At 36.3% G+C, this 14,458-nt stretch overlaps 1 protein-coding gene and 1 pseudogene across 1 annotated transcript in view; one reads left to right on the top strand and one right to left on the bottom strand.

The window, feature by feature from the left end:
* BTAF1 (B-TFIID TATA-box binding protein associated factor 1) overlaps window positions 1-14,458 on the top strand; it is a 105,940-nt gene that overhangs the window by 32,276 nt on the left and 59,206 nt on the right. Inside the window, 4 exon segments of the mRNA XM_023754837.1 lie at window positions 5,849-6,012; window positions 8,081-8,217; window positions 11,197-11,326; window positions 11,593-11,661. Of these exon segments, the coding sequence (XP_023610605.1) occupies window positions 5,849-6,012; window positions 8,081-8,217; window positions 11,197-11,326; window positions 11,593-11,661 (500 nt within the window).
* Window positions 2,520-4,007, bottom strand: LOC102422977 (annotated as a pseudogene).

The following is a 14,458-nucleotide window of genomic DNA, read 5'->3' as shown; positions in this document are numbered from 1 at the left end:
TTCAGTTATCTTTTTTCCTCTCAAGCTTTTGATGGCATATATAAGACACTATCGCCAAATCTAAGCTCACTTACCCCTACATTTTCTTCTAAGAGTTTTATAGGTTCAGCCCTTACTATTAGGCATTTGATCCATTTTGAATTAATTTTTGTATGTGTTGTGGGATTATGGGTCCAATTTAATTCTTTTGCGTGTGGCTCTCCTGTTGTCTCAACGCCATTGTTGAAAAGAACTATTCTTTCCCCCACTGAATTGTCTGGCACCCTTGTTGAAAATCAGTTGGTCATAGTCTTGGTTACTCTTGCTTTGTGGTAAGTTTTAAAACCATGGGCCTCCACTGCTCTCAAAACTGCCTGGTACTGGCACAAGAACAGACATATAGATCAATGGAATAGAATAGAGAACCCAGAAATCGACCCAAACCACTATGCTCAATTAATATTTGACAAAGGAGGCAAGAATATACAATGGAGTCAAGATAGTCTCTTCAGTAAATGATGTTGGGAAAATTGGACAGATACATGCAAAAAAAAATGAAACCAGACCACCAACTTACACCATACACAAAAATAAACTCAAAATGGATAAAGGACTTAAACATAAGATGGGAAACCATAAAAATAATTAGAGGAATCCACAGGCAGCAAAATCTCAGACATGCCAAAGCAATTTCTTCACCAATACAGCTCCTAGGGCAGTGGAAACTAAAGAAAATAAACAAATGGGACTACATCAAAATAAAAAGCTTCTGCACAGCAAAAGAAACCATCAACAAAACAACAAGAAAGCCCACTGCATGGGAGAACATATTTGCCAATGTTATCACCGATAAGGATTTCATCTCCAACATTTACAGGGAACTCATACAACTTAACATAAGGAAGATAAACAACCCAATCAAAAAATGGGCAACGGACCTAAATAGATAATTTATGAAAGAGAACATAAGGAAGGCCAAGAGACATAAGAAAACATACTCCAAGTCACTAATCATCTGAGAGATGCAAATCAAAATGACAATGTGGTATCATCTCACACCTGTCAGAATGTCTATCATCAACAAATCAAGCGAACGACAAGTGCTGGCGAGGATGCAGAGAAAAAGGAACTCTCGTGCACTGCTGGTGGGAATGCAGGCTGGTGCAGCCACTGTGGAGAACAGTATGGAATTTCCTCAAAAAACTAAAAATGGAACTCCTATTTGACCCAGTGATCCCACTTCTAGGAATTTATCCCAAGAAACTAGAAACACCAGTCAGAAAGGATATGTGCACCCCTATGTTCATAGCAGCACAATTTACAATAGCTAAGATTTGGAAACAGCCTAAGTGCCCATCAGCAGATGAGTGGATTAGAAAACAGTGGTACATCTACACAATGGAATAGTACTCTGCGGTAAAAAAGAAGGAATTCTTACCATTGCAACAGCACGAATGGACCTGGAGAGCATTTTGCTAAGCGAAATAAGTCAGAGAAAGATAAATATCACATGATCTAACTCATTTGTGGAATATAATGAACAACATAAACTGATGAACAGAAACAGATCCAGAGACAGAGAAGCATCGATCAGACCGTCAAACCTCAGAGGGAAAGTAGGGGAGGGTGGGGGAAGGGGGAGAGATCAACCAAAGGACTTGTATGCATGCATATAAGCCTAACCAATGGACACAGACACCGGGGGTTGAGGGCATGAGTGAGGGGATAAGGACACATATGTAATACTTTAATAAAGAAAAAAATTAAACTTCGTTCTTTTTTAGTATTGTTGTGGATATTCTGAATCTTTTGATTTTCTATGTGAAATTTAGGATCAGTTTTTCAATCTTTGCAAAAAAGCTAACTAATAAAATAGGAATTGTGTTGATTCTGTATATCAGTTTTGGAATTATTACTGTCTTGACAATGATCCATGAACACGGAATGTTCCTTAATTTCTTTCACCAATATTTTGTAGTTTTCAGAATATAAGTTTTAATTTTTGCTTTTGATGTTGTAAATAGAATTTTAGAAAAAATATTTTTATTGATTTCTGAGAGGAAAAGAGAGGGAGAGAAAGAAACATCAATGATGAGAGTGAATAATTGACCAACTGCCCCATGCATGCCCCACATCGGGAATCGAGCCCTCAACCTGGGCATATGCCCTGACTGGGAATCGAATGGTGACCTCCTGGTTCATAGGTCAGAAGCTCAACATTGGAGCCATATCGGCTGGGCTAGAATTGTTTTCTTAATTTCATTTTTGAGTTGTTTGCTTCTTTCAATCTCCCCCCCCCCTTTATTTTTTTAAAAGTATATATATGTTTTAATCAGATTAGTTTCAGAACAAGTAAAATAACAGAAAAAAATTACTTTAAAATAGTTGTATTTATATTCTACGATTTGCTCAAATACTGGTTTTCTTATAAACATTCTACAGGATGTTTTTTAAACAAATTTTCCACATTGTATCTTAGTGTCTATGACTTATGAAATTTTAGGGAAATAGTTCTGGGTGTTTTTATACCTTAATTTGTACTAAAGAGATGGCAGGTGGTCACATGGCAGGCAGTCCATGTGGGATTCTAACATGACGTTTAGTGAGTTTTCTGACGTGGACCATCCCTTTGATGCTGAAGGTGTAATGCATCCGTTGAAAGAAGTGATTGTAGATTTGTATTACTGTTTTCTGCATCTTCCAGTTTTTCTGTGTTATCTTCTGAATTAATGTGGAATCGTGTGACTCTGGGATTCGATGCCAAAATGTTCCTTTGAAGCTTAGAAAAGTCTAGTTTTACTGGTGGATTTTCCCTTAATTCTGTCTCGATAATATTCATTACTTATATAATAGCCAAATCTAATAAATTCTGACCTCAATCGGTGCATGTAATTAGCACAACTGTTAGACCTATTGCTTCTGCATCTGGAATTAGTCTTGGATTAGGTGCATCAGCCTGAAATACAAACATATGCCTTCTCCTATGAACAGGGCCCACTAAGACAGAGTCTACAACTTGATCGTATTTTTCACTTTCTGCAGAACCCATATAGATAATTTTTCATTTCAAGTCTTCAGGCAGGTCCTTGATGCACTTGAAGGTGATCTTTTTTTATAGTTTCTGTTTCTCTATTGAGGTATCCTATATTTTCATTATTGTGATAGTATCTTCCTTTACATTGAGCATTGTTAAACTCGCAGCTTTAAAATATTGTCATTGCCCTGGTTGATGTGGCTCAGTTAGTGAGTGTCATCCCATACACTGAGAGGTGGAGGGTTTGATTTGAGTTCAGGCAGGGCACATACTCAGGTTGCAGGTTCGATCCCTGGTCGGGACACGTATAGGAGGCAACTGGTCAAAGTTTCTTTCTCACATTGATGCTTCCCTCTCTGTCCCTCCCTCCCTTTCTTTCTCTCCTTTTCTCCCTCCCTCTCTCTATCTCTCCCCACATTTCTCTCTCTAAAATTAATAAAAAGTGTCCTTGGTTGAGGAGGAAAAATCTTGCCCTCTAATTTCAACATCTGGGTTATCTCAGAGTTTGTCTTTTCTTTGGAGAATGGGTTACATTTCTGATTCTTTGTATGTCAGTTAATTTTGGATTGTATCCCTCACACATGCTGGAATCTGTTATATTCTTCCAGAGTGTTTTGGTTGATTTGGTTTTTGTTGCTTGTTTGTTTTAGCATGCATTTAATTTGGTGAAACTCAAATTACAGATTCCAACAGCTAAAATTTCAGATCAAATTTTAGCTTTAACTGGACTGTGTGGAGTCTGCCCTGTGTGTGCAAAGTTCAGAATTCAGCCAGAGATTTGGCTGAGTTTATACAGAATTTGCTGTTTCTCTCTGGCTCTCTACTTTCTGCGTTTTCTCTATCTTCCAGTAGCTTTATTGACCCCTGACTCTTTTCTAATTCTTCAAGCCAGAGAGACTGGGTTTTTTATCCAGCTTTTAGCTGCCCATACACCATGGACTGGGTTTACCCTCAGGTTAAAAACTGCAAAATTGGGAGACTCACCCAGTGCCATGCTCTTCTTCCAGGTATTGACAATTCTCTAAAGGTATATGCCTACTTTTGTACTCTTTCCAGTCATTGTTTTCAGGTATTTGTTTTTTTCATATTTTGTCTAGAGCTTATAATCTGTGGAGAGTTAGTCCAATAAGAACTTATGAGAAGCAAATCATTATAGTTTTTAAAATGTTAAAAAAAAAATTCTAATTTTGTTGAGCCATATCTTGCAATTTAGCTATTTTTAAGCACAAAATTATATCCTATCTAATAAAAGGGTAATATGCAAATCGACCAAACTGCAGAACGACTGGTCGCTATGACGCACATTGACCACCAGGGGCAGATGCTCAACACAGGAGCTTCCCCCTTGTGGTCAGTATGCTCCCACAGGGGGAGTGCCGCTCAGCAAGAAGCTGGCTCACGGCTGGTGAGCACATGGGTGGTAGTGGGAGCCTCTCCCACCTCTGCAGCAGCGCTAAGGATGTCCGATTGCTGACCTATGGGGAGTGGGCCTAAGCCGTCTATTGGACATAACCTGATGGCTCCTGGATTGTGAGAGGGTGCAGGTGGGCTGAGGGACAGGCACCAGGCCTCTAGTTTTTAAAATAATACCTTTTGATCTGTTTTCCAGTGAAGTATTACAGGTTTTACTTGGGACATTTAAAATCTGTCTACTTTTATGCCTTATCTTTGTTATTAGGGGTATATCATCTCAGAATACATAAAAGCCTCATTTGGAATAAGCATGTATTTGTTGAGATCTTTTCTGTCAAATAAAACCTAGATTTTTGTTTTGTCTTAGCTTGGTTAGATCTTTCAGAGAATGTATAAGGTATAGTTATACTAAAATAAGATTATATTTTTCCATAGGAATAGATCTCATTTTATATATACTCGATAATTGACAGTAGGGCAATGGGGAAGTCTCAATGAAAAATATTTTCTAATGGTTAGGTCAGGGGTGGGCAAACGTTTTGACTCAAGGGCCACAATGGGTTCTTAAACTGGACCGGAGGGCCGGAACAAAAGCATGGATGGAGTGTTTGTGTGAACTAATATAAAGTCAAAGTAAACATCATTACATAAAAGGGTACGGTCTTTTTTTTTTTTTTTTTTTTTTTTTTAGTTTTATTTATTTCAAACGGGCCGGATCCGGCCTGCGGGCCGTAGTTTGCCCACGGCTGGGTTAGGTAATGGAATTTATGCCATTAAATTATCCACTATTAAAGACAGTATGGCTTGCTTATTGTCAGGAGGGGTGTTTTAATTTTATAAAATATATTTTTATTCAGAAAGGAAGGAAGAGGGAGAGAAAGATTGAAACATCAATGATGACAATCATTGATCAGATGCCTCCTGCATGCCCCCTACTGGGAACCAAGCCCACAACCCATGCATGTACCCTTGGCCGGAATCGAACCCAGGACTCTTCAGAACCCAGGCTGACACTCTATCCACTGAGCCAAAGCAGCCAGGGCAGGAGGGGTGTTTTAACAGTTAAAAAATTTTTTTGTATTTTATTTTTTTTAAGTTTTATTTGAGCTTCTCTTATATTTTTTAAAAATTTTAAATATATTTATTAATTTCAGAGAGGAAGGAAGAGGGAGAGAGATAGAAACATCAACAGTGAGAGAATCATTGATTGGCTGCCTCCTGCAAGCCCCCTACTGGGGACCAAGCCTGCAACTCAGGCATGTACCCTTGACCAGAATCGAACCTGGGACCCTTCAGTCCACAGGCTGATGATCTATCCACTGAGCCAAACCAGCTGGGCTTTTTTTGGGGTGGTGGTGATCTTCATGTATTAGAATACTTCTTAGCTGATTTAGAGGAAATGTATTTCTTTTCTGCTTAAAGGTGAAGTGGATCCTAAAGAGAGGATAGCACGCCAACGAAAACTATTACAGAAGAAACTTGGCCTTAATATGGGAGAAGCCATTGGAATGAGTACTGAAGAACTCTTCAATGATGAAGATTTAGATTATACCCCAACTTCAGCAACCTTTGTAAACAAACAACCTGTAGGTAAAACCTTTATTTGTTTGATTTTAAACAATAATACAAAGGGCTTGTTTCATTTTGCTATGCAACTGCAATTTTTAAAAAATACTGTCTTTAATTCTGTTCATTGCTAATGTCTTTATAAATTGGGTTTCTGGTGACAAGATTTTAAATAGATAGAAGTTCAACCTACCTTGTAGAGACTGGACTGTTAGATAAGACCTGTGGTGGACCTTTTGAAGCCTCTTATATTGAGAACTCCTAGTTGCACCAGTTGCTCTTTCCTTTGTTCTTTAGCAAAGGGCGAAAAAAAGTAAATGTTTGAGAGAGTGGGATAGTAAGGGCTATCATAGTCAGATATGAATCTAAAATCTTTAGAGCTGTGATTCATTTTTTAATTTGAGAAAGTAACAAACATGATAAAAAGGATTTAAACATTTAAAAAGGATATACAATATGAAGTAAAAGAAGTTACTTTCCAATAATTGATAGATAGCCATGTCCCCATGCTGCATAGGCAATCCTGTTGTAGTTATTTATGCATCCTTCTGAAATGTTCTGTGTGTAGACAAGTATGTGTGTCCTTTTAAGCCATGTTTACCTTTACTGACTTCATGTAACTGAAATATCAATATATATAGATTGATCACATTCTTTTGTAATAGCCTCAGGCTATTTTGTTAGTGGCTTTACCATACTTCTGTTCTGTATTGCCCCTTTTCTCTCTGTTCTTCCAATTTCCAATAGATGCCTGTGCACTTGTTTTTTTTAATGCCCCAGACTCATTATAAGCTGTGGCTTTCTCCTCAGGAACATTAACATACAAGTGAAATACTACCTTTCAGGGGTTCAGTACCCTTTCTTCTTGCCCTTGCAATATTCTTTCAGGGTTCTGTGAGCCCTGTTAGGATTTCCTGCTTTACAATCATAAAACCACCTTCTCATTCCCTTGGCCTTGCCCTTTACTTGAGAATGGTCTATTTGCCTTTATAATAATTGTTCTCTTAACCATTAGAATTTGTCAACTTTATATTTTTAGGGTTAGGGGGGTGTGTGATGATGAATTACCTTTGCAGACAAAGAACAATATTGCACATACTGGAAGGGAAAAGGAAAAGAGTATAAAGAGGCAGAAAATATAATGACAACCAATAAAGAGTGGAAAGAAATGAGGTAGAAAAAAGGGTAAATAAAAAAAAATAGAATTAAAGGAGAACAAAAATGTAGTACTGTGATCACAGTGTGGTAATTGGGCATGGTGTAAGAAAATGAATGGGCAGGTATATTAGAGAAAATAGTCAGTATACAGAAGAGTTGGACATGGGGTGGGTAACAGCCAGTTTATGGTTTGAAAGATCCAAGTTTGGTTGTAATGGACATTTGGGAGGAGTTACTGCTGCATTAGCTCATTATTGCTCCATTGCCTTATATGTGCACCAATGGTCCCTGGATCAAGACTGTAGAATGGGATCCATACCAGTGGCCTTAATTGGTTGTAGAATGGTAAATTTCATTTGAATCTTAATCAGTTAGTGGCAGAAAGGATCTTTAGGCTTGGGCTGAAAGCATTTCTAACTTCACAGTCTTTATAATGTCTCCCATGAATGGAGAAGAGATTCAAAAAACAGTAGGCAGTGAGTGCTTTAGAAGAAGAGTGCTTATTGGGGTAAGTTGACTATAGGATGCTGGACCAATCACTTCTGGCTATAATTTTTAAAATATTTTTCAGCAGATGATAATTATCAGTTTCTTGCATTGACATTTTTTATTATTATAATTTTTGATTGGTATTATGGTTATTTTGAAATCTCATGTCTTTTTTATGGGTTAGGATCATACATTTGTGTCACATCCATGACATAAGAAAAATTAAGAAACATGAGCATCTGTTAGGATTTGGAAGAACAGGGAAAAAGGAAGAAGAGAGTGAAATTATGGTACAGCCATACAGTGGAATAGCATGAAGCTCTCAAAAAAGAATGTGATCAATTTGTATATAGTGAAATTTATAGACATACTCCTCTTTTGAGGCTGAGACTATGGATATTTGACTTCTTTAGTTCAAACTCTGTTCTTTTATTCTTTTAGACTCTCCAGGCAGCTGAACTTATTGACTCAGAATTTCGAGCAGGAATGAGCAATAGACAAAAGAATAAAGCTAAAAGAATGGCCAAGTTATTTGCAAAACAGAGATCCAGGGATGCAGTGGAAACCAATGAGAAGAGGTAGAAATCTTTTTCTGCTATTCATTTAAAATAGTACTGCTATATAGCTTAAATCTGTGTCTGCTTGATCTCTAAAACATTTTGCTGACATTGTCTCTAGCTGTGGAGTACCATTTGGATTGTCTTGCTCAACTGTCAGAGAGTATTTACTATTATAGGGACTAGGACAACTTCCCAGAAAAATCTGCATGCAGATGTTTTCCTTACTAATTATGAACTCTTCCAAGGGGAGCACATTTCAAGCAGAGGCAACAGTATAAATCCCTTAATCATGGAGTATCCAAGAAATAGAAAGAAGGGCCGTATAGCCAGGATGAGTGGATGGAAATGAGAGTAGTAAAGAGTGAAGTCAGAAAGATGATGATGTAAGGCAGTGGTCGGCAAACTCATTAGCAGAGCCAAATATCAACAGTACGATTGAAATTTCTTTTGAGAGCCAAATTTTTTAAACTTAAACTATATAGGTAGGTACATTGTTATTAACTTATTTAGGGTACTCCTAAGGCTTAGGAAGAGCCACACTCAAGGGGCCAAAGAGCCGCATGTGGCTCGCGAGCCACAGTTTGCCGACCACGGGTGTAAGGGCTACAAGTTAAGAAGAGTGCATTAGTAAAATGAGAACTATTATAGTATTACATTGCCTGTTTCTTAGGCTGGAGGCTAAACCAAATAACAGGTAATAATTATGTCTTGTTTACCTAACTTGTTGTAGGAAAGAACTCTATGGTTGAACTCATGATCCTCACGTTTTTGTTTTTCTTTTTTCTCTCATGTTCTTAATGAGTCAGTAAAAGTGGTATCTGTGCATGGGTTGGAGCAGCATTTCTCAAAGGGTGGTTTAAAACAACCCCCTTCAGAAGCACTTGAGGGACTTGTTAAAATGCAGGATCTTGGGCCCCATTCAGCTCTATTATATCAGAATTTTTAGTGGTATTCAAGAAGTGCTTGAGTAAATGATGAATTAAACACGAGAGCCTATAAAAATAAATGTTTGTTGCAGATGGCAACCTTTTTACATTTTCCCCATCTATATAAAGCTAAAAAATAAGTGTTTACAGTGTTTATTTAACCCCTAGAGTGCCGGGAGCACGATCGCCCACCTCCTGTCTTTCGCCAAAAGTGCCGGGAGCGCTATTGCTCTCCTCCTGCAGTGTCACTATTAGATGCTAGTAGTTCACTCTTTATGTGGGGAAAAAAAATTTAAAAACCTTAACTCAAATGCCTTGGCAATTTTAGCATAGTTCCTAGGATATTGGTTGGCACTCAAAGGGTTAAAAGCTAGGCACAGTAAAGGACAAATAATAAACATCTAGTTGGTATAAATTTTTATATGGGATTATTTTATTTTTTAAGTATAGAATCTTTATTGCTTGTAGTTAACAAGATTTTTTAAGTTAACAGTTCATTAGGATTGTATGGTAACTAGTAATTGTTTCGACTGGCTTTTATTTATATAAGCACTTTTACCCAAATATTTGAATATTGGAAATATTAGATCTTATTTTTCAGATTTGTGATTCATTCATTCCACGAATATTGACTGAATATCTTCTATGTGCCAGATACTGTACTAGGCACTCAACATACAGTAGTGAATAAAATAGATAAAAGATTTCTGTTTTTTGGAGCTTACATTCTAGAGCAGGGGTCTGGCCTTGCCATGGCAACCACAGGTGGGACTCGAAATTCAATAAATCTAGGAACTTTTTTCATAGCAACATAAATATATATTAAGTGAATTATGTCATAACTATCTGAATGGCCCTTGGCCAAAAAAAAAAAAGGTTCCCCACCCTTGTGCTAGAGGGAAAGATGTGAAATAAGATAAATGAATAAATCACATGTTAATAAGGATTAAGAAGGAAAAAAGTGAAATGTTTTGGGGTAGAGAGTTTAAAATGTAAATAGACCGATCAAGGAGGGATTCACAGAGTTGACTTTTCGGGATCTGAAAGAATCCTTACTTCTTTCCACATAGAGGAATAGCAAGGGCAAATGCCTGGAAGTAGAAATGTGCCCAGCTAATTCAAGGACTGTAAGGTGACCCATGTGGCTAGATTGGAGAGAATTAGAGTAAAAACAATAAGGAGTGAGATTAGAAAGGCTCAGATTTTATTCATCACCTTATAGAAAATATAGTTGGCCAAACAAATTACACTATTAAGATGGGGGCAATATTTACAGAAAATGATGCTGTATATACCTTGACGGTGCTAATTTGTTCCTTTCCATTAATTCAGAATAGTTTTACTTGTCTTCTCCTTTGTAATATTTTGTTATGAAGCCAGCCTCAATATTTATGGTCCTTTAGTCATAAAATAACATTCCTCATATTTTTTGGAAACATTTTTATTGATCAGTTGTCTTATCTCTATGTTTTTCAAGAACTAATAAAATTATAGTGTGTCACTCAATATATTTTCTCCTGAGTACAGAAGCCTAAAAAAGTTATGCTTGGCCAGATTTAGGTTGTTAGACCAAGGGAGTTTGAGAGGAGCTGGTTCTAGAAAGGCAAAAAACAAAGACTTGTTAAATTTGAAAGTAAGAATTAATTGGCTATTTTATATTCATCAATAAGGATATATTTTTGCTCAAATTTTAAGTAGTTAATTTAAAAATTTTTTAAATTTATTTCAGAGAGGAAGGGAGAGGGAGAGAGAGATAGAAACTTCAGTGATGACAGAGAATCACTGATTGGCTGCCTTCTGCTTGCCCCCCATTGGGGATCGAACCCGCAACCCGGGCATGTGCCCTGACCGGGAATCAAACTGTGACCTTCTAGTTCATAGGTCGATGCTCAACGACTGAGCCATACTGACTCAGTGGTTAAGTGGTTAATTTTTGTTATTTGATATATGAAATTATAAATAAATCATAAGAATATGACAAAACATTTGTTCAAATGATGGGTTTTCTTGCATTTATTGTGGTTCACATTACCCTTATTCACGTTTCAAACAGTGATTTTATTTTTTTTAGCAATGATAGCACTGATGGAGAACCAGAAGAAAAGAAACGAAAAATATCAAATGTTGTTATTAATCAGTCTGCAAATGATTCCAAAGTCTTGATTGATAATGTTCCAGACAGTTCTTCCTTAATTGAAGAGGTACTATTGAAATGCCCTAAAGTGTCCTTTGAAATTGTTTATAATTTTTTCATACTAATGTGTCAGTAGATAGTATTTAATAATCTGTAAAATGAAATAAATTATATTAAAAATCTTATTTCTTTACTTCATTAGTAGCAATTTTAATTAAACATGTTAAGACCTGACTATTATTATTATACTGCTACATAAATACACTTTATTAAATTATTAGCATAAAATAGACCTTTTGAATTAGTAGTAATATTGTGTGTTTTTTTATTTAGACAAATGAATGGCCTTTGGAAAGCTTTTGTGAAGAACTTTGCAATGACCTTTTTAATCCCTCCTGGGAGGTATGATCTCTTTCTTTCTTTCTTTTTTTTTAACCTATTTTATTTATTTTTTTAGGTATTACTTTTTAAATTGAATTTATTGGGGTGACATTGGTTAATAAAATTATATAGGTTTCAGGTATACAGTTCTATAATACATCATCGTATATTGTATTGTGTATTCATCACCCCAAGTCAAGTGTTTATTTAGGTTCTTTGCCCATTTTATATTGGATTAGTTTTTTTTCTTTTTGGTGTTGAGTTTTTTTAAGTTCTTTATAAATTTTACCCTCTTACCATACTGTTGTCTGTGTCTCACAGTTGTTGTTTGCTTAATCCCTTCAACTTGTCCTGGCCAGTTTGGCTCAGTGGGTAGAGCATTGGCCTGCGGAATGAAGGGTCTTGGGTTTGATTCCAGTCAAGGGCACGTACCTCAGTTGCAGGCTCGATCCCGCCCCGGTTGGGGTTTGTGCTGGAGGCAATCTATTGATATGTTTCTCTGACATCGATGTTTCTGTGTTGCTCCCCCTCCCTTTCACTCTCTAAAATAATCAATGGAAAAAATATCCTCGGGTGAGTATTAAACAAATTTAAAAAAAAATAATCCCTTCAACTTTTCCACCCAGCCCCGCAAACCACCTCTTCTCTGACAGTCGTCAGTCTATTCTCTGTATCTGAGCCTATTTCTATTTTATTTATTAGTTTATTTTATTCATTAGATTCTGCATATATGTAAGTGAAATCATATGGTACTTGTCTTTCTCTGACTAGCTTATTTCACTTAGCATAATATTCTCCAGTTCCATCCATACTGTTGTAAAAGGTAAGATTTTCTTCTTTTTTTATGGCTGAGTAGTATTCTATTGTGTATCACAGCTTTTTTATTCACTCATCTGCTAATGGGCACTTGGGCTGCTTCCAAATCTTGGCTATTGTAAAACAACACTGTGGTGAACATAGAGATGCATATAGTCTTTCTAATTAGTGATTTGGGTTTCTTGGAATATAGTCCCAGAAGTGGAATTGCTGGATCATAAGGCAGTCCCATTTTTAATTATTTGAGTTACCTCCATACTGCTTTCACAGTGGCTGCACCAGTCTGCATTTCTATCAGCAGTGCACGAGGGTTCCCTTTTCTTCACATCCTAGCCAGCACTTGTTTGTTGATTTATTGATGATAGCCATTCTAACAGGTGTTAGGTGATATCTCATTATGGTTTTAATTTGCATTTCTCTGATGATTAGTGATGTTGAGCATCTTTTCATATGTCTATTCACCATCTGTATGTCCTCTTTGGAGAAGTGTTTATTTAGGTTCTTTGCCCATTTTATATTGGATTAGTTTTTTTGGTGTTGAGTTTTTTTTAAGTTATTTATAAATTTTAGATATTAACCCCTTACCAGATTTATCATTGGCAAATATGTTCTCCCATTCAGTGGGTTGTCTTTTTGTTTTGTTGATGGTTTCCTTTGCTGTGCAAAAACTTTTTAAGTTTTATGTAATCCCATTTGTGTTTTTTGTTTGTTTCCCAATATATCAAGAAACATATTGCTACATGAAACATCTGAGATTTTACCGCCCATATTTCCTTCTAGGATTTTTATGGTTTTGAGTCTAACATTTAAGTCTCTAATCCATTTTTAGTTTATTCTTGTGTATGGTGTAAAAAGGTGGTATCGTTTCTTTCTTTCTTTCTTTCTTTCTTTCTTTCTTTCTTTCTTTCTTTCTTTCTTTCTTTCTTTCTTTTTTGCACATTATCTGTCCAATTTTCCCAACACCATTTACTGAATAGACTACCTTTATCCCACTGTATGTTCTTGCCTCCTTTGTCAAATATTAATTAACCATAAAGGTTTGGGTTTATTTCTGGGCTCTCTATTCTGTTCCATTGATCTATATGTCTGTTTTTATGCCAGTACCATACTTTTTTTTCTCCATACTGTTTGGTTTTTAATCTTTATTGTTCTAAGTATTACATATGCCCCCACTTTTCCCCCCCTTCACCACTTCCAGCCCGCCCTCTTGCCCCAGTCGGCTATTGTCTGTGTCCAGGGGTTATGAATATATGCATGTAAGTTCTTTGGTTGATCACCTCCCATCCACCCATACCATACTGTTTTGATTACTATGGCCTTGTAGTATAGTTTGATATCAGGTAGCATGATTCCTCCAACTTTGTTCTTTCTCAAGATTGCTATGGCTATTTGGGGTCTTTTGTGATTCCATGTAAACTTTTGGAATATTTTTCTAGTTCTATAAAATATGCCACTGGTATCTTGATAGGAATTGCTTTGAATCTATAGATTGCTTTGGTTAGTATGGACATTTTAATGATGTTAATTCTTGCTATCCATGGACATGGTACATGCTTCCACTTATATATATATAGCTTCAATTTCTTTCTTTAATGTCTGATAATTTTCCGAATACATGTCTTTTACATCCTTGGTAAAATTTATTCCTAGGTATTTTTAAAAATTTTTATGCAGTTGTAAATGGGATTGTTTTCTTAGTTTCCCTTTCTGGTAGTTCATTATTTGTGTATAAAAATGCAACTGATTTCTATAGATTTATATCCTCTACTTGACAGTTCCAGTAGTTTTTGGTGGAATCCTTAGGTTCTCTCTATATAATATCATGTCACCTGCAAATACTAACAATTTTACTTCTTCCTTTCCAATTTGTATGCTTGTTATTTCTTCTTGTCTGAATGCTGTGGCTAGGACTTCCAGTACTAACTATTGAATAAGAGTGATGAAAACAGACATACCTGCCTTGTTCCCAATCTTAAGGAAAATGCTTATAGTTTTTGCCCAT

The sequence above is a fragment of the Myotis lucifugus genome, unplaced genomic scaffold, assembly GCF_000147115.1.
Source record: "Myotis lucifugus unplaced genomic scaffold, Myoluc2.0 scaffold_66, whole genome shotgun sequence".
NCBI lineage: Eukaryota > Metazoa > Chordata > Mammalia > Chiroptera > Vespertilionidae > Myotis > Myotis lucifugus.
Note: the sequence above shows the minus strand (reverse complement) of the source record. Positions and strands in the feature narration are given on the sequence as shown.